Source organism: Anoplophora glabripennis, unplaced genomic scaffold (assembly GCF_000390285.2).
Source record: "Anoplophora glabripennis isolate ALB-LARVAE unplaced genomic scaffold, Agla_2.0 scaffold607, whole genome shotgun sequence".
NCBI classification, from domain to species: domain Eukaryota; kingdom Metazoa; phylum Arthropoda; class Insecta; order Coleoptera; family Cerambycidae; genus Anoplophora; species Anoplophora glabripennis.
The window spans coordinates 201,856-223,747 of NW_019416722.1; the positions used below are offsets into that span (position 1 = coordinate 201,856).

At 31.8% G+C, this 21,892-nt stretch overlaps 1 protein-coding gene across 1 annotated transcript in view; it reads left to right on the forward strand.

The window, feature by feature from the left end:
• LOC108914740 (SCY1-like protein 2) overlaps positions 1-21,892 on the forward strand; it is a 260,423-nt gene that overhangs the window by 197,347 nt on the left and 41,184 nt on the right. Inside the window, exons 9-10 of the mRNA XM_023455315.1 lie at positions 2,938-3,091; positions 14,023-14,272. Coding sequence (XP_023311083.1) covers positions 2,938-3,091; positions 14,023-14,272 — 404 coding nt within the window. The remainder of the gene's footprint in view (positions 1-2,937; positions 3,092-14,022; positions 14,273-21,892) is intronic.

Below are 21,892 nucleotides of genomic sequence, written 5' to 3' on the forward strand. Positions count from 1 at the left end.
AAGCATTAGTGCCCTGTAGGGCATAACTTTATACGATCCGGGAACGTGAAGTAGGTACGAACTAGAAGATTTCATTATTATATTTCCTCTTTGGTACAGAAAATAATAGGTAATGCGATTCCGTTCGATTTAGCTTTGAGACTGTGCAAATGTTTTCTATGGCATTTTATTAATATTCAAACTTTATACTTTATTTAATAAGTCAAGTTTGGTGGTAATTTACAATTTATAGAGCGTATAAAGGTACCTATGGACTTTTTATAGATTTTTTTAAATTTTTAGTTCCATAAAACCATTCGTCAACCTGACGTAATGATTCTGAGACCAGATTCGGATTTTGTGTGTCAAAAATCTTAGGAAAAGTACTATGTGTCTGTTATCAATAAATTTAAAGTCATTTATACAGGGTGTTCAACCTAAGAGGAATTCTTCTGTAACTCTGTAACCGTAAAATTTATAAAAAAATGGTCTTCATAAAAGTTGTCTGGAATCATGTGGGCCATGTAAAGAAAATATTTTGAGCTTTACAGGGTGTTCCATTTCGCGTGGGCGCTACGTAACTTTGTTATTTTAAATGGAACACCCTGTATATTATTACGTTTTTGAATTCCTTGGTTAATATTAGGTAGAGTTTATTAAATATACATCGTGTTTAAAAGTTACCGTTTTCGAGATAATCAGTTGTTTTTTAATAAGATCACGATTTCAGTCCTCCAAATGAGGCTGGATAGCATCTAAAGGTTGTCCAAACTTATCTCTAACAGTTTTCCAGGAAAAGAAGGTTCTTTTCTAAAGCCCGAAAAAGTAGCTATGTAATAGCATCAAGAAGGCCTCGCAATTGTATTAGTACAACGTCGATACACAGGATTTTACAAAAGCACAGCATAGCACATCCTTGTCGCATCCATTTACACCAAGAGTTACTAAAAGTAGACTTTCAGCGGAGTTTTGTCAGTGGGGACATGATTTTTTTTAAACAGGTCATATTCTCCGATGAGGCTACTTTTCATAAAAATGGTTTCGTTAATAGTCATAATTGCCATGATTATGACACAGTAAATCCTCACCAATTCCGGACAACTCATAGCCAACGATGTTCTTTGAACGCGTCGAGAGCAATTTTGGGAACCCATGTCATTGGACCATTCTTTTTTGACCAGCATCTAACTGGAGTAGTTTATTTAAACTTTTTAACAAACACTCTAGAAGATTTGTTAGGCGACATTCCTTTAGCTACACTTCGAAGAATGTGGATGCAACATGATGGTGCTCCACCTAACAATACTGCTGCGGTTCGTCAGTTTTTACACGAAGCTTTTCCCAACAGATAGATTGGGCGCGGGGAAACAATGAGTTGGCCTTCAAGGTGTCCAACTGTGACAAGTTACGACTTATTTTTATGGGGATTTATAAAAATCAAAGTTTACGTTACACCACCAATTACCGCGGAAGATATGTGGCAGAGCATTACAGTAGCGTTTTAAGAAATTACGCCAGACATGCTGACCAATATTGAATAGTCTTTTAAAAACCGAATTCGTTTGTGTATTAATCAAAATGGAGGACACTTCGAGCAATTGATGTAAATCACCGGTCTAAGTATTCTTCTCCTTGTTGTGTTCCGAGTTTCAGTTTGTTTCGGTTTGCGTTTTGTTTTAGTTGTTGTTAGTTGTGTACTTCTGTTTATCAAACCACTTTTTAAACATGCCAGTAAATATTGACACTGTCAGTCCCAGGCCTGATAAAATGTGAGAGAACAGTAGTTTTGCAAGGCCTTGTTGATGCTGTTACATAGTTACTTTTTCGGACTTTAGAAAAGAACCTGATTTTTCTTGAAAACTGTTAAAGATAAGTATGGACAATCTTATACCAGTCGAGAGGGCATTCAATTTTGCATTTACCCATGACAATTAATATGGGTTATTCCATTTGAAAAAATAGTTTTTCAACTTAAGATTATTATTAAATGTAGGTCTCAATATTTTCGAGTCTGAATAAGGTACACGTTTTGCTCACAGATGACGAGATAGAGTAATTTATGCCAAAATGAACTGCGGAAACTGCAGGTTTCTAACTATTAGGGTTTAGATGCTGTCTAGCTTCATTTAGAGAGCAGAAATCGTTTCAAAAATAACTGAATATATAGTTTTAAACACCATGTACATTTAATAATCTCTACCTAATTTTAACCAAGGAATTAAAAAATGCATTATTCCATTTAAAATAGCAAAGTTATGTAGCGCCCACGCGAAATGGAACACCTGTAAAGCTAAAAATATTTTCTTCATGGCCCACATGATTCCAGACTTTTAATAAAACCATTTTTTTATAAATTTATGGGTACACATGTTGCAAGTGACCCATTTTTAAGTACAACGTCAATAGCGCCATCCTGACGCAGGCGCCGCCCGGACCTACCAGGATTCCCGGAAGACGACCCCGGCAGATTGGCGCCAAGGACCAGGTACTTCTGCAAACGACTCCACACCACGAGGACCGACTCTCTAACAAACATTCGTACCGATAACACGTCTTTTTCCAGACGCTTAGTTTTCAATAAAAATACTTTATTTTTACCGTTGAGAGAGCATTTTATTTTTGCTGTACAGCGAAAGCGACCCTCAAATTTTACAGTTGCAGAGTTACAGAAGAATCCCTTTTAGGTGGAACACCCTGTATATTATAGTTATTTAAAATCAATTTTAGTAGCGTAACTGTATATTTGTAACATTGACGTTGTCGTTATCACTGTCTTTTTAAGTTTGTAATAAAATAAATAATCGGATATTTTTTCCGATTGTCAGTTGAAAAGTGAAATATTTCTTCCCCTTTACGTTAAAAAAGGAGTCGCCCTATATTGGTAACCTGAATTTTAAGCTGTATTATAGGAAAGCATTTTCATGTGTTAATAATTTATATGTTCGTGTATTTTTTCAGGAGTGTGTTTTCCGCTCCGAAAACTGTTCAAGCCACCGTAACTCTTTTGGAAAATTTGCATATAATACTGGAAAAAACCCCAAGGGATGATATTCGAACCGAGGTCTTGCCCATGCTTTACAATGCGTTCGAAAGCACAACGATACAAGTACAGGTAAGGTTTCCAACGTATTCCTATATTATTTGTTTTTATTTATTTTTATGCACTGCTGGAATACACCTATGCTCATGTGGTATCTTAAGGGATATACAACCTGATTTGAATAAACGAAAATATATTCTATTCTTAGACTACATTGACTTTACGTTGGGGTGAACCTTATATAGTCTATCCCAAAATTCACGCAAGTTTTGAATTTTGAATGCGTCTTCATTGTTGATCAGTATTTAAAAAATGATGGCAGCTACAGTTCCCAATTTTCGTACAAAATATGATCGGATAGTGATTTAACTTCATCAACTGTGAAGAGATAAATGAAAATTCAGGCAGACTGGATCAGTTAGTGAGTGACTCTGGTCGTCTTTCAACAACTCGTTCAATAGGTACAAAACATCGAAGCAGTTCGTGAGAGTGTTGCTGACACTTCGGAACATCAATTCGGCACCGTGGTCAAGAATTAGACATTTTGAGAAGCTCTCTACAGGGTATGCTCACGAAAGAGTTGCATCTTCACACTTACAAAGTTCAATTGAGTCAAGAATTGAAGCCTACTCACCACGCAGAGCGATGAGAGTTCTTTTAATGTTCTTCAGCGTTGAGGATCAATCAATCAAACAATCAATGGTGCTCGCTATAGCGACATGATATCCAGTTTTTTTGCCTATATTGCAAAATATACCGGTCTGGCCAGGTAATTCTTTCGCTTAGACTAAGTCAATTACACGCATCTTCCCTATCAACTTCGGGTGGAAGGGGTCGGACATGACATATATCATCGAGGCTGCGACTCGGACTCTCGTAATTGGTTGACTGTGGGAGCGCACCTGCCCCGTTGCATTTTTTGTGAACCGACCGAATACCTAAAGAGCTTTGCTATTTGTTTAGTTTTATTTTTATTATTATTCCACTCAAACCTTTGGTAAGAAGTAGACGGAATATTACAAAAAAAATGGTGTACAGTGTCGAACAAAAAATGTATATTATTAAATGGTATTGTCGTGCAGAAAGTGCAGAGGAAGTCGTTCGTCGATTTATATTTTCATACCCCGACAAACCAGTTCCCACTGCTAGAACTGTTTTGAATATTTTTCATAAGTTTGAGGAATGTAGATGTGTTAATCGGTGTACAAAATGTAGCAATCAGGAGCCTCGTCAAATTCCTGAAGCAAGGAGAGAATAAGAAGTTAATGTATGTCATTTGTGGAAGTAAGTGAGCCGTGTTCTTCCTCCCAAATTTCCAAGAATTTGACATTCCAAGTCGTACAGTTCGTCACGTCTTAAAAAAGAATGGTTACAAAGCCTATAAAATGCAAACTTCTCAAGAAATTATTCCTGGTGATCAAATAAGGCGTATGGAGTTTTGTGAATCCATTAGAAAAATTAGATGAAAATAATGAATTTGCTAGGCAGATTTTATTTACAGACGATTCACCTTTTTCCCTACTTGGCCCTCATAATCCTTCAGTGGTCCAATATTGGTCCCGGGAAAACAAGCATTTAAATATACAATTAAGAACGCAATACCCTCAAAAGGTAAATGTTTGGGCTGGTATTTTAGGCGATAATATTGTGGGTACCTTTTTTATTGATGGTAACTTAAATGCTGAGAGATATTTACATTTGTTACAAAATAGTGTTGTACCAGCTGTACGAAACATGGATGTAAATTTTGAGGAAATTTGGTTTCAGCAAGACGGATGCCCCGCACACAACGCAAAGCCAGTTCAAGATTATTTGAAACAAACTTTTCCTGAAAGGCTTATTTCCACAAGAGGTATATTGGCCTTGGCCTCCTCGATCTCCAGATCTGACACCCTGCGACTTCTTTTTATGTGATCATTTAACACAACTTCTCTACAAACATCGACACGAAAGAGCCGCAAATTTGGACGAATTACGGCTTAAAATTAGAAATATTTGAGGATCAGTTACTCTTGAAATTTTGTCAAATGTTCGTCAAGAATTTTATGACAGATTAGGGTATTGTGAAGCTCAAGCAGGTGGTTTGTTTGAACATCTCATTAATTAATATAAGCTTTATTTAATAAGCATTTGAAAATAATTAATTGCTTAAGAATTACCACTCATTTTATTTTAGAATACCGTTTTTGATTTTACTAAAGTTTATAAATAATTTGTAATATAGTTGGAATGCTTTAGTATGGTCTCAAAACCTTGTACAAATAGGGTATGTACTGTACGTATGGCAACACTGCTGTCAATTCCAGGCCGTGTACTCTTTATGCCATCGCAATAAATCAGACATAATTATTGTCCAGTATTCTATCTTCCGTATATACGTATCTTAGAGGTACTTTGTTCCCAAATTCCTAATGAAAGACAGAAACAATGAACCAATAGTCAAGAAAAACTTAGAACCGCAGTCTTTGCGCACTTCTTATGGCGTTTTTTATTCCCTTATATCGATGGCATAAAGTTATACAAATAATATGGGGGCGGAGTCAGAGACTAGTGAAATATTTAATAATTTACTAACTTTGTATTGGAAATAAAAATATGACCAGACCTGTAGATGTAGACGACATGTAGATTGAACAAGATGGTGCCACATGCCATACAACTTGAGAAACAATTAAATTACTGCATGAGTCATTTCTTGGTAGTGTAACTTCCCTTTTTGGTAATCAGAATTGGCCACCAAAACATCTGATTTATCACCGTCGAACTTTTTTTTTGGGGATATTTAGGATCTCCGCTTCCTCTGTCCGAAAATTTAAGCAGAGTACAAAGACATTTGATTTCTCAAAATATTTCTTGTGTCATACACTTTCTAATGCACATTGGCATATTTTGGAAATCCAATATGGCTGTCATGTATGACGCCATATTGGAGAAAGGGGAGTGAAAAATTATTTTGAATTTTCCAAATATTAATAAGTTCATGATATAAAGATACCTTCACAGTGTTAAAAAACAATAGTGTATATCGTTCTTACATCAAAATATATTTGAAATTATGGCAGATATCTAAAAATTTTCATAAATAGTTTTTGAAAACGACATAATATCAGACGTAATGTATACACTTTGTGCAACTGGCACGATTTTTTTCAAAATCTTTTATGAACTATAAAAATAACCCCGTATCAATTACCACATCTAATTCTGTGTTATATTGCTCAATACGTATTGCGCTGAAAACTTTTCAAATTAACACTAAGTATAAGTTCCGTGTGATATTAGTTTTCCAATAAATTTTAAACAACATAAACCTCGTACAGAATAACCGTAATTTTCCATAACAAACTCGATTAGAGTTGAAATATGGGAAATCCATTCGAAAACAAAACAAGGTAAAATTTATTTTAAGGGGTAGATGGAGTGTTCCGGGTACGTAGAACAATCGATTTCTATCAACCCAGGACGCGTAAACAGTCTATTTTCCTTTTTATAGAGCTGCTACGACCACAAAAGTTTATCGTTTACTATTGCGGACCATCAACTAAATGTTTCAATAAAAATAGTAACTTGAGTGTTAAATGATAATGATCGAAATTTGTTCTTGATTGATCTGTTAAATGATTTTTATTGAATCAGTAGAGTAATTTTCCTCCTTCTAAAGCTTAACTGTTTGAAAGCTTATCCAAATGTGTTATATCAAAATCTAATAATAATATAATACAAGGAAAAGTAATATTATATAAAGAATGTGCAAGGATTAAATAGATAATACTATAAATAATTTTTATTTATCCTGGTCGTCTTTTTAAATTTACATAAATAACGAAAAATTTAACAAATTTTTTTTACTGTAAAAAATGTGTAAGAATTTTAGATATAGTAGATGGCAATGGGATTGTTTTCTCTGCGCAAAATTTGATGTGATCGCAGTTTTGTTTTGCATTCATTTTTGCACCTGCAAATATGGTTGCAGATGAACCATCTGGAACAGTAACATGTGTACTATTTTGGAATGAGCAATCCAAGATATTGAAATATTTGGTCCATATTTTCCAGAAGATATTAATAACTATATATAAAAAAAAGGGAATGACAAAAGTACAGACGAATAGCATTACTGAAGATGGCGATTGGTGAAAATTGTGCGTACCTGATAGTGTACCAACGATTTCCTAAAATTTGTAATAATATAGGGTATAACCATGTCGTCGAAATAACATCTACAAAAATTTAACTATTTTCTAGAAGACATAACTTATGTGAGTTGTCTTATGTTGGTTACTTTTACTGCAATGGTACCGAATCTAATTAAAAAAAATAACGTTTTGAACTTATTCACAGTAATACTGGACGTGGCGTTTTTAGTCTCCACTATTTTGATAAACCCGTAGCTTTTTAGATGTGGATATTATCTTATTTAACGTTTCTAATGCTTTTGTAGAAAAAAATTGAAAATACTTGAGTTTCTAGTGAGATATATTGTAATAATTGCAAACTAAGCAACATAATTTATATTTAATATTTATTTAATAAAAATTTTCTTTTTTATATCGAAATTAAATTTAAATTACTTCTTTGAATTAATTTATGTTATTATTATTATTAAATTGAAATTATTATAAGATAACTATACTTTGATAATTTTTTTATATTCAACCACTCTCATCTCAGGGGTCAGTTCTAGCAACAATATAGCACAATTATAGAAACAACAAAATTAAAGCTCAAATCACAAATTATGTCTGTATTATAAATTATAAACTCAAAGATGGTTCAACAAATTCAATATACCTTGTATTCCTACAAGCAAATTAAAACAACAAATCAGTTTTAACATTATTACATTGTAATACAATACTATATTCTTAATTGTTTTCATTTTATATATATATAACTAACCTTATATAAATGATTATTATTTATTTATATTATCAAAATTATATATATTTTATATAAAATTGTTTATATAACTGGTTGCAGATATTTAAAATATCATAATTCTAATACTAATTTCCAATAACCTTATTATAGAAGAAAAACTAATACTTGACAGTTATTTGACTGTTCCTGTCATAAAGTTTTGTTCACAAATCTGTCTATGAATTGTCTTTATATTCTTTATAAACAATTTGTTCTGGTTTAACAAAATATTATTAAAGGTAAGTCTTTACTTTCAATCTTCCTATCTGTAATGTTTCGTCTATCTTAGTTTTAATATTCACAGATCTGTCAGTCTTTAATGACAATTGCAATTCTCTATCATTGGATTAATTCTCACTGCAGTATAATAAAATGATGTACCTTCTTTCATAATCCTGGGTTTTAAATCTTTAGTAACTGTAATATGGATTCTACTTCTATCCATGAACATATTAGATCCATCTTGCAGAAAACTACTTTTTAAATCTTCTTTAAACAACAACGTGCATATAATTTCGTATTTCCTTTTAATATTGCTATTCTTCTCCAATTTATTATAATTCTAAATTCGTTCTAAATTTTTTACTTTTCCTTCCACTAATTTCTTTTTTCTTCTTTCTTTTGTTTTTCCCTTGATCCTCACTATTCCTCAAGGTCCTTACACCTTCCTTTATATTCTTATAATGTTGTCTTCCTTTCTTTCGCTTCACTTCAATTTTCCTATCTACTATTTACAATGCTTAAATTCTAATAACATAAATTTTGATTGATAATTTCTTGATTTATTGTTTATTAATTTTTTTATTTACATAATCGTTTTTCATCCTAATATCGAATTTATATCTACCTTTAATTCTGTCATCCATTGACATTTGTTAATTTTGTATTATATTTAAATTTCAAATTTGTGATTTATCTCAATATATATCACTATTACAGTGTACTTTGTTTGATTATTTTCAGTCCTCTTTCACTCAGCTGTTTTTCCGGTACTGGCAACCACCTGTAACTTAAATATTTCATTAGATGTACCGTACTTCCACCAAACTCTAACAGGGAACATGAAAATTCACTTCGAAACATTTTCGATTTTATAAACATTTATTATCCCCTTGACGACTCTTATTTTTTGTTGGCTTAATATAAAATTAGCCTTCTTTATTTAAAAGCGCATGATGACTATTATTTTAATAAAACAATCAACATCGTACCCTTGAAAAATACCTTAATATAATAAATATATCTGCTTATGTAAAATCAAGGCTGTATTTTAATGTAAACGTTATTAAGTATATAAGAAGAATCGCAGAAATAAAAATACGGAAAGGTAAAAAAGCTAATGAATATTTATTTTTGAATAAGCCTAAGCATCCCTAAGTAGGCACATGTTAAATTAGATTCCCGATGAAATACAAAGCTCTGAAGAGATTGACGTTGATTGCTGATGAGTTCAACAGTCTTCTCTGTTTCCTGTTCACTTTCCATTTTTCACTTCTGTTCTGTATTGATTGACTTCTCATGAGTCGAATGTAATATAAACAGCTCGTTATCTCTCAGGGTAGGTTGAAATAAGCAGAGCCCAATTATTTTTTTTATCTATGTTTTGGAATATAGCTTTCCTAATCTTATTTCCTCTAAAAAAATGTACTTAGCACAGCGTATTTTACTTTGATCAGTGCCATCCCTCTACACTGGTTTAAAAAAATAACAAGTTTTTTAAATGAGGAAATTGGAATAGAAACAAATATTATGTAAGGTAAAGTAGGTCTCAAATAATTCTTTATACGCCATGATGAATTAAAGTTGACAAGTTATTTAATGTTAAGACTTAAATAGGTACTAGTGTAATTTGCGAAAAGAAAATACAATCGTTGTGATGCTGAAATACAGTAGTCTCACTAAGTAGGAACCATATGAAAAACTTTTTTTGTTAATTGTTAATTTTTACTAATCTTTCTATTTCGAATTAACAGTTATCTCTTGTGATTATGAAACACATGATAACCTTTTCGTTTCTAAATGTTTTCCCTTAAAATTATTTTTAATTCTTCTAGCACTCTTAAATTTATTTACTATCTTCGTAACAGTTGAATGATTAATATTTTTATTGGGATGTCTATTATTAAAAACAATAACTGTTTATCTGTGTTTTATAATTTTCTCCCACAATCAAAACAATTTCTATTTTCTCTTCACAAGTTAACAACGCTACCATATTTATGTATCTTATAAATTCTAACGCGTTTTGAAACTCATTGTCAAACATTTCTTACTATCAACAAATCATTTGCATGTCAGTGCATCCTAGATTACATGTAACTACATACAGTTAAATCTGCATTGATATTGTAGACAAAAAAAGAAAAAATAATTTTTTAAATGTAAATGGATGTAATTGCCTATTTGATCGTAGTTTTTAGTTCTGAAACATTTCTTTATAACAATTTTCGATATTGTCAAATATAAAAGTACTTTACTCTTGAGTAAAATTGATATTTTTTAACAAACCGCGTATACGACTGAAAAAATTTAATATCTGATGATTGTATTTTACATTTTAGAACATGCAGAACTTTTTATGAAGAATAACTTTTTCCTGAAATTAATAATAAAAAAGTTTTCCATATGGTTCCAATTTAGTGAGACATACTGTATATTAATTTAATATACAGCGTGATGAAGTTTGAAACAAAATTCATAACTTTTACTGAGAAATTTTTTAAAAAATGCCGAGACAGGTCGATTTTGTTCTCGGAACAGACATCTTTTAAGATTATTTATTTGTATACAGGGTGACCCAGAAAAGCTGCACGGCCAATAAATCTGTTTTTTCTTATGGAACACCCTGTATATTTTTTCATATTCGGATAAAGCTTTCTCTTACGAATACAGTGATGTAAGGCTTGATGAATCTATCTCAAATAACAAGCGGGATATTGCGAGAAAATGACATTTATTTCAAAAAATTATTTAAATTGTACTTGGAAACGAAACAAATGCAAATAATTAACGAAAAAAGTTTGTAAGTTTAGCAATAAAAATTAGGGTTCTTTTTGTTGGCTATTTCGGTTTTTAGTATGTTTAGATTAACATTTTCACAAATTAGTACGTTATTATAAACTTAATAAACTTCGCAAATTTATCACAGATTTTTTTGGAGCTTAGAAGGAATGGCACATTTAACTGAACGTGAAAGGATAGAGAACTTATTGATGGTTAGATATGGTGATATGCTACGAACCCATGCGGAAGTATACGAGCTGTTTAATCAAACACATGCTGACATACCACCAATTACACGATCTACGGTGAGTAAATTGGTCGCCAAGTTTACAGAGACTGAGTCTGTAGGAAATAGGACACAAGGTCGACCTCAAATCGTTGAAGAAACCAAGTTAAATGTATTGCTGGAAATTGAAGAAAATTCCCATCACTCAACAAGACAACTAGCCCTAAACATAATGTGGACTAATCATATGTTGTAAAGTTGCTTCGTACAGAAAAGTATCATGGATATAAAGTCCAGCTAATACATGAATTAAATGATGATGACCCAGACCGCCGGTTGCACTTTTGTAAACAATTAATGTTCTGGTGTGATGAACATCCAAACTTCCTAAGCAACATAATTTCTTCTGACGAGGCCACATTCTGTAAATGGCTCAGTACATCGCCATAGTTGTTGTAGATATTGGTCAAATGACAATCCTCATTGGGCGCAAGAATTACACAGTCAGCGTAAAGGCAAATTAAATGTGTGGGTGAAAATTATAGGAAGGCGATTTTTTACGTCATTACTTTTTTTTAGAAAACCTACCTGCTGCTAGATATTTAGATTTTCTACGTTTTGAGTTGGTGCCGGCTGTAGCAGTTTTTTTCCTCAACGCTGCAGACGGCGATATACTTCACGAAAATATTTGGTTTAATCAAGATGGAGCTCCACCTCATTTTAGCTTAGTGGTTTATAAACAAAATCTGATTTAGTCGACATGCGACATCCAATTTCCTTGCAGTTGTAAATTTTTTTTTATGGATGCAGTTATTGAGTTTTTGGATAAATTTATTACCAATTGAAAGTAAAATATGTATACAATATACCAAAGTTTGGTTGACATTTTTGTTCCTTGCATAAAACCAGGTAGACAGGTATAAACAGGTTACTTTGATTTGAACTTTAACTTTTAATTGAATTGAATTGAACTAAATTGAAATTTGAATTGAATTGAACTTTAATTTTTTATTGGACTGAATGAATTGGACGCAGAGGGGCAATTGAATGGCCAGTTAGGTCTCCAGATATGACCTCAGGTCTCCAGATATGACCTCCCTTGACTTTTTTCTGGAGTCACAATAAAAATGTAGTCTACAAAAATAGGCCACAAAATATCGAAGTGTTGCATTTCTCCCAACACCCTCTTAGATTCACTACAAAATTTTGTTCACCGAATTCATTACTGTCAGGAGGTATTTGGTGAACACATTGGGCACCTTATAAAATAGGATTCCAAAGAAAATTTTACACCTGTCATTTTAAACTAATTACATAGGTACTGTAATTTCGACAGTTGCCCATGGCAACCTTCAAATTTTTCAAAAATTTGTTTCCTCCTGCCAAACTAGGCAAACAAAATTAATAAGTGGAATTTTTTTTTTGGCAGCTATCATATGGTTCAAAAATCAGTATATATCAAAGAGACATAAGAATGTCCCCTATTTTGGTGCAAGAATTACATATACTATAAGGTTTTAAATTTTAAGTTTTTTGGTTGTTCACTGCCATGATTTAATTGTAAACAATTAGAAGCTAGAGAAAATGACTGTCAACGTGACGTATAGCGAAGACGATTTTGACATCACAAGCCTACTTGATTGCAGTTATGATTTTTTAAGAATCATTGATATATTGCCATAGACATCGGTTTTCCACAAAAACTTACTTTCCTTCTATTTTAGTAATACCTTACTAAGTGAATTATACTGCAAATATAAATATCTGAATTCAAAAATTAAATGCCTTTTTTATTACTAAATTGAATGTAAGGTGCTATTTTTTATGTTTAATAAGGATCATTAATAAACTGTCATAAACATCGCATTTCTACAAAAAGTTACTTTCCTTCTATTTTAGTAATACTAAGTGAATTGTACTGCAAAGATAAATATTTGAATTTAAAAATTAAATGGCTTTTTTATTACTAAAGTGCAATCGCAAGGAATGTGTTTTGTTATGTTTTAATAAGAATCATTGATAAACTGCCATAGACGACACTTTTCTACAAAAACTTATTTTCCTTCTATTTTAGTAATACTAAGTGAATTGTGTTGCAAAGATAAATATTTAAATTTAAAAATTAAATGCCTTTTTTATTACTAAAGTGAAAGGAATATGTTTTTTATGTTTTAATAAGAATCTTTGATAAACTGCCATAGACATCGCTTTTCTACAAAAATTTACTTTCCTTCTATTTTGGTAATACTAAGTGAATTGTATTGCAAAGGTAAATATTTGAATTCAAAAATTACTAAAGTGAAAGGAACGTGTTGTTTTTTATGTTTTATTAAGAACCATTAAAATTATGTCATGCACCACAAAACAATGTCTACCTGTCAAGCCAACTTTATTTTGGCGAAATAAGTTTCAAAATGAAACATGTCAAATTTTTAAAATAAATTTTGGTTGTAAAATTTTCTTACCGACTCCCCCACGTCCTTGAATTAATGTCCGGAAATTTTTCCCCAATCACGCATTTTTCTAGAAATTTTCAAAAAATGCGTTCATTCGGAAAAATGTCCCGGAAATTATTCAAGCACTAGGGAGATTATAAGTGAAAATATTTGTTGTTTATTTGTTAAAACAAGTTTTGTTTATATATTTCTATAGCAGGGAGAAGGAAAATTTCCCAAGATTTTAGTCTTCACCATTTTTTCCAGGTAGAAGGTCGAAAAAGATAAAAAAATATGTAAAAATCCCTGTACAAGTGCTAGAATTCAATATTGATATTCATCCAAATTATTTATACATATAGCAATAAAAGTTTCTCTTTCCCTTTTTATTTGTCGGTAACACATTTTTTTCTGTCCAGAGTGCAGCGCTGGTAGCCGTGACGAACGTGTCCGAGTATCTAGACGAAACAGCAATAAGAAGAATGATACTGCCGAAAACAAAAGTGATATATGAAAAGAACCAGGGGGATTTAAAACTTGTGTCGAATGTGCTTTCGTGTGTTGAAAGGACTTTGGATAGATTGGATAAAGCCCAAATTATAGATGAAGTTTTGCCTCTACTCTACGACATTCGACTGTCTGATCCCCAGATCACATTAAGGGTCGTAAGTAAGTGCCGATATATCCAGTATTTTCAATAGTTTTACGGTAGTTTCTGAAATGTTTTTGTATCACGTATATCTTCTTTAGAAATATTTATTTGTAAGTGTTTTATACTTATGGCATTTCGATAATAATATACAGGGTGTTTCAAAACATGTGTCGGAAAATGTAGGGTGTAATTCCTTGGCTCATTCTAAGAAAAAAGTTCTCATTAATATGGGTCCGCAAACGCACCGGTTTCGAGATAACAATTCATTTTCCGACACATGTTTTAAAACACCCTGTATATGATGTACAAATCCCATATCTTACGTAAGGAGTTATTTTAATGGATGATTGTTACTATTCCATTTTCACCCTTTTTATTTTCAACTTTCCCATAACATACTTTTATACAGGGTGTAAGAAGTTTGACTGCCATTACTTCAGCATGAGATAGAGGAATCATAAATGAACAAAAAAGTTGTATATTACAGGGGCGTAAGATTAACAGTTTTCAAAATACAGCAAGTATTAATATTGGGGAGTTTCATCACAACGTGACAACAGCGCTTAACCTAATGTTACACAGCTGATGCACACCACGTGTACACGCAGCAGACTTATCCTACGGAATAACAAAAATGTAAACTAACTATTATTGTGAAACATTTAGTAAACTTCAAGACAATTGTTTTCCTTTCCTTTCTCTAGCTCAGCAGATATTTATTGAGCGCCCGAAAAGTTAAAAATAAAAGAATATTTAATTTAAAATATTCATTATTTTTCATTTACATGAAAACTATCAGAAGTAACCCCACATAATATGGTATTGTTGGAAAGGTAATTCTATATGCTTTTCATATTAGTTAATAAAAATAGGCCATTCCATTTAAAAATTTTTAGTAATTTTTAAATTTGCAAACTTCGATCACTCTGTATAACTAAAGAATAATGACAATACTTCTGTGGTTTCTAAGAAACTTCAAGACTATCAATGATTGTTAAAACTACATCATACTGAGTGTTTACAAATGGCTGCATCGGAGTCTGTTTTCGGATTTATGAGCCTCTACTAGAAAAACGGCCCATCGAAACACCCATAAACCCTATATTATTTTGCTGCATTTTGATAAGGCTTGCAAAAATATACAGGGTGTTCTTTTTAAAAAATGCAAGTTTGTCTCAACACTCTGTATATGATTAGTACAAAGAAATGAAAATAATTTTAAAATGCGCTCGCTATAGATGCACGCCACTGGACTAAATTTCATTTTGATATCTTTTCAGGCTTAGGAGCTATCCTCCGTCCACACACTAATGGCGGACCTGGTATAATACCACAATACCACAAAATATTCATTATTCCTCCCGAATCGCCCTGTATTTCGACGCAAGCTGTAATTCTCTTAAATATCCAGACATGATCACGTTAGAGCACCCCCGTGATCCTAAGCAATTATTTGGACAACGCAACAACCCTTTACACAGTCGACTTACCTGGGAGATCCCTGTTGTATTTCTTAATTAATATTAAACACCCTTCGATAACAAGATATGCAATGTCGCCATATCGTGGAATTTTGGGCGATGTAATTTGTCTGTGCTCAGGTCAAACCCTCAATCTTAATAATTATGCGGAAGGACACGTCTACATCAATCACTTTGAACCTATGTCAGGTGACGCTATCAATATTAAATGAGCCCTCTCTCTGAGCCACGGCGCCCAAAATACTACCTTCCATTAAACAAGCACCTAAAACTTTTATGCCTACTAATCCTGCATTTCTCTCCAATTCTTCTGATGAAAATTGTGTTTAAATACCGTGTGTCCGTTTTTCGAGCTAGTCCAGGGGTATTTCGAGTATCTTAAAAGATACAAGGTTGTTCAAATAAGCACAAAATTACGTAATTTGAGGATGAATAATGTGAATTTCCTTTAAAAATTAGTTTTCGGGAAATTTTATGGAAACGAAACAAATGAAAATATTTATTTCTTCAGTTAGAGAAATTTTTTGATTCTTTAAATTGCAACAGTTTCTACCTAAATACAGGATGATTCACAAATAGTGACCAAAAGTGAAACCTCGTATTCTTTGGTGAATTCTAATAGGAGCCTTTCCTATAAAGTTTTTATCTAGGACGCTTCGTTAAAAAGATACAGGGTGTAAACTTCAAATAATATTTTTAATTTTTTTAAATAATTTAAAAACTAGTTAATGAAATAATCTGAAATTGGGCATATCTATTTATGTAAACATTGTGCAAAATCTGAGGGCTTTTCCTAAAATTTACATGCTCCAGTGGCGGAGATACAGGGTATCGGTGGCATATTCTTCTAAATAAAATCGTACGTCACTGCTTTACGGTAACAACCATGATATTTTCGGATTCGTCTTTCAATTTTCTATAAATTACTACTGTCTTATGTTTTTCGGAAAAAGACTGATTTTCGAGTAAAACTTAAAAAACCAACTGAAAACACTTTTACTTAAATGACAAGACAAGCACTAATCATTCGGTTATTTAACCGAATAAAGAAATTAATAACATTACTCATCATTTTAATGACTTTATTTGAGTAAGTGCTCAAAAATTTCTACGAACAAAAGACTGACGTCTTTTTAGTAACGAAAATGTAATTTGTTCGAAATTTATTGTTGCTTGAGTCTGATGAAAAGCATTATTTATTATTTCTTCTAACTGCTCAGATTGTCAAAGTTGCTATGGCAACCCACTATGTAATTTTAAAAAGCATTATATTCGAATATCGAAATGTTATCTCAGTTCGTTTTTAAGTTTTACTTTTTTTAAAAAACAAAAGAGAAGAAAATTGAAAGACGAATCCGAAAATACCATGGTTGTTACCGTAAAGCAGTAGCGTACTATTTTATTTACAGAAATATACCACCGATACCCTGTAACTACGCCACTGCAGCATGTAGATTTTAGTAAAAGCCCTCTAGTCCAGACGGTATCTGTTTCAAAAAGTTCAAAATTTTTTTAAAATAGGTTTTAAAAGTTCTTGGAAAGACGCTTCTTTAAAAAAAAAAACAGAAAACCGTCATTTACACTAAATGTACTGGGACATCCGGGCTAATTTTTCGAAAAATACCTTTGGTATTCCTAGTACTTACCAGATCTAAGTTTGCAATACTTTTCTTCACTGGCAACTTACTTTAAAACGTGTTTAAAGTTCTTTATGCTAGCGAAAAATTCAAGAAAATCGTACGGTTGGTAGTGGTGAAGCAAACAGAGAGCGCGGCCGCTTCGGCCTGCTCGAAATTAAATCGGTGAGTTCAAAACCGCGATCACTTAAAATTTTTTAATATCTCAGCTTCTAGAGGTCCGATTTTGATGATTTTTTTTAAATCGATATCTCGCGATTTGAAAAAACTATTAGCGTATTTTCAAATGCCTATCGTTAATAATTATTGGTCTTTCAACAGTCCGATAATTATTTATCTTTAAACTTCCTTTAATTATCAACTTTACTGTATCAGAGGTAAGTGTATAGACCTGTATACTATTTATCAAAGATCAAAAACAAATTATTTAAATATTCTAAAATTGTTTAAACAACAATTATTTTCAAAATATGTCGAAAATTAGTAATGTAATGAGTTAATTTCTCAATTGCTTGTATTTTAAACAATAAATAATATTTGAATTATACTTTAATCACAAAAGAAATGATCATTAAATTAATAAATTAATTATAAAAAATCAATAATATTTTATTCATACTTAATTGCATTAATAAATCAAAATTTAAAAAATGTACACAAATTTTTGTTTAAATTTATGAATGTGTATTATATTTATTTATATGAATAAAAATATATACCTATTAAGAATTTAGTCAAACTTTTTTTACATGAGATTTCGTTTTTTTCTTCGATATTATATTTATCAACTTCTTCATTTTCAAACTCAAAATAATTATTAATTTCCGAGTTATCTAACACCTCACTCGCGTACTCTACTTCTGCTTCTACTTCTTCTTCGATCGAATCGATTTCGTCATTGATTTCTTGACAACCACCATTAGCCCTACGATTTTCTTGAATTTCTCGCTAGCATAAATAACTTTAAACACGTTTTAAAGTAGGTAGCCAATGAAGAAAAGTATTGCAAACTTAGACCTGGTAAATACACTCGGAATACCAAAGGTAATTTTCGAAAAATTAGCCCGGATGTCCCAGTACATTGAGTGTAAATGACGGTTAACTTTGATCGGCTATAACTACGTAACTAATTGACCAATCGATCTGTTTTTTTTTAAAGAAGCGTCTGTCCAATAACTTTTAAAACCTGCTTTAAAAAATTTAATTTGATTGAATATTCGCAAAGTTATTCTAATTGTTTAAAGTACAAAAATTCGACCAATGTTTAAACAAGCGCGAGAGCTCTCCTAATTGACGAATTCGAATTTTTTTAAAATGCGTTTGAAAGCTTGAGAGCCGTTCTATATGCTATTAAATTTTCAAGTATCTAAGGGTCTTGGTCTTTGCTGTGCAAAATTTTGAAAATTGCAAATTTTTTTCAAAATCTGAATTGCAAAATTATTATGCAAAGTCTATCGAACCGATTTTGATGAAATTTGGTGTGATGATTCTACACAACATGAAGTTTTCTTGAGCCAGGTATGAAGGTCCTATACCCAATTTAAAGACCACAAAAAAATTTCCTAAGAAGTAATGTTTTTTAACCCCAATTTTAGCGATTTTTTCGATTTTTACAGTAATAATTATGATTTCTTCGATTTGTAACTAACTAGTCATATTTTGTAAAAAATTTAATTACAAATACAAACTTTATTTTCCTCTTCCATTTTCGGCTAAAATCAACTCTTGAAAAGATACAAAATTAAATTGGAAAAAATAATACATCTTTCGAATTTTTTTAACATATCGTGCCGTCAAAAGTTAAGCCCACGTTTTTTTTATGCGCATAGAAAAATTTTCATTTCTAGTGACATTTGAAAGCCAAAAAGTCAAAAATCTCCGTGGATATACGATTCACCCAAACCAAAACAGATACCGCCTAGTCTACTCAGATTTTGGACAATGTTTACATAAATACATGTTTCAAATTATTTAATTTACTAGTTTTTAAATTATTAAAAAAAAATTAAAACTATTTTTTGAAGTGTAACACACTGTATGTTTTTAGCGAAGCGTCCTAGATAAAAACTTTATAGGAAAGACTCCCCTTAAAATTCACCAAAGAATACGAGGTTCCATTATTGGTCACCATTTGTGAATCACTCTGTATATTAAATTGCCAGATGATTAATTTGGCCATTTATAAAACCGTTTAAATTAAATTTCTCTGAAATATTTACAGTGCCAAATTGCAGGGCAATCTCCTTCTTCAGAATAATTAATAATTACATTTCATAAGCGATAAAGCGGAACTAACTTGTTTGTCAGTTCCAATTTTAAATTACATCATTGACAATGATTATGATTATGTTTTATGTTCAGCTCCCTTTAGAATTGATGCAACGCTGATTTAATGTGAACACTCCTACACATAATTTAATTTCGTAATTTCGTTTAGTATCCGAGATGAAAATGTGCTAAAAAATCGTTTTCTAAGGGATTGTAACATTTTGCTAATAAAATTTCAGCAACGACCACTTTATTCCAGTGGCATTGAAAAACCTTGCAAAGACGTCTCTTGTAACATGTTTAATTTTAGTATATCTCAAATTGTCAACTTTCAGAAGAAAGCTGTGTACAGGTCGATAGAAATTTCTTGGGAAATAGGCGAAGACGATTGAATTACCGTTATATTTTCAATAGCTGTTACTCAAATTATCATTTTCGATGCACGCACGACACCTTCGAATCTAATTTCCGTGCACTCGCTAGAAAATTATCGCGTATGGTAAACATTTTAAAAATCAAGGAGAAACACCTCATGAAAAGGAAATACTGGTACGCAAAAAACACTCCGTCACGGTCAAATTCCAGATACCAACTCAATTGCGTATTGCTGGTTGTTGGACTGCTTATTATCTGGTGTTAACCGCCGCGCCGTTGTCACATTGCTCGATATGAATTTTATCGTATTTTAAACTTATTCTAACGCTAATTATTTTTTAGAAGAAAAAGTGATAAACATTGTATTTTATGGTATTCTATGCACGCAGTTATGTCACTATTCCTTAATTAATCGAACTTTTGTACATCAAGTATGTCATATAAGGTCATGTTTATTTTAATGTATTCTGTCGTCTATTAAAATAAAGGCAGTCAAACTTCTAACGCCCTATATATCAAAATTTGCATGGCGTCAAATTTTTCACGTTGACCAACATTTTGCAAAAAAAAATATTTTAAATAAAAGGCGATTGATTGAATTTGAATTTGGAAACGCCGGTAACACTTGTGATTTTCATCTATTTTTAATATATTTTTTAATAAACAGCATTAATATACAGAATGACAAAATTTTAAACCAAAAAGAAGGTGTTTGACAGGCTAAATCCGAATCTATTTCCGCCATATTTGAGGTTATGTTATATCACGGGGTGATTTCCCATATAATTCGTTATAGGCCAGTCATTATAGCTTTTTTTCGGGAAAAAAATACTATTAGAAGTTTCTCTGCGGAATATTGTTCCGAAACGTGTTATAAACAAAATATCAAAAAATCAATTCGAGACTAGTTAGGAAACTTTGTTAAAACAATGGTCAAAATTATGGAAAAGTGGTTTTTTGACTCGCGTAAAAAAACTGTTATTCATAGAGAAAAAAGGTTAATACAAAAAAGGTAGGTATTAAATGAATCTGTAAAATAAGACAAGTCCGATTAAATTCCGATAATTTGTTTATGCGCAAGAGCCCAAAAATGGTCGAAAATGTCCGCTTTTTTCAATTGCTAATAATTAATGCAATTTTCATCGCAGACACTTGTAATTCAGGATGTTTGAGGCTTTTTGCACCCTGGTGGTACCCAGTGGTAAAAATTTCAGCACAAAAGCTTCATTAGCTTGGCGTTGACGGAATTTATTATCTAAGAAGATGCTATTTTCAATTCATTTTTCCCAAGCTCACAGGCGTTGTAGGGTTTCAATCATTGGTTGTTTTTGTACCTAAATAGTTGTATTGACATATGCATTTACTGACAATTTAATTTTTCAAATTTAATTTGTTTAAAAATGACTTTGAAAAAATTTTAATAACGAGCGTTCAAATAAAAACGTGGTCAAGTTGGTTCTGAAAATTTGGACGTAGGGCGTAGCGTATAGCAAATGAACTTAAACGTCATCTGTCAAAGCGCTATATCGCCGCTATCAATTTGAATATTTTCGTTTTAAAAAGCGTTTAAAATGGTGTTTTCTCAAGAACAAAAAGTGTTTATCATAGAGTCCTACTTTAGAAATGGACGCAAGATTGATGGAATATGGAAGTATTCTATTGAGGAATGTTTCATAGAATTTCAAAATCAATTTCCCGGCGTTGTTGAGTACAAAATTTTTCAAAGTGCAGTTCAGCGTTGTGTTAATGTTTTTCGTGAAACGGGCAGTGTAACAAGAAAAGAAGGAAGCGGCCGACCTAAAAAGCGGACTGAAGAATTAAAAGAAAATGTCCAACAAATAATGGAAAATGCGCCAAGAACTTCTGTACGTGTTTT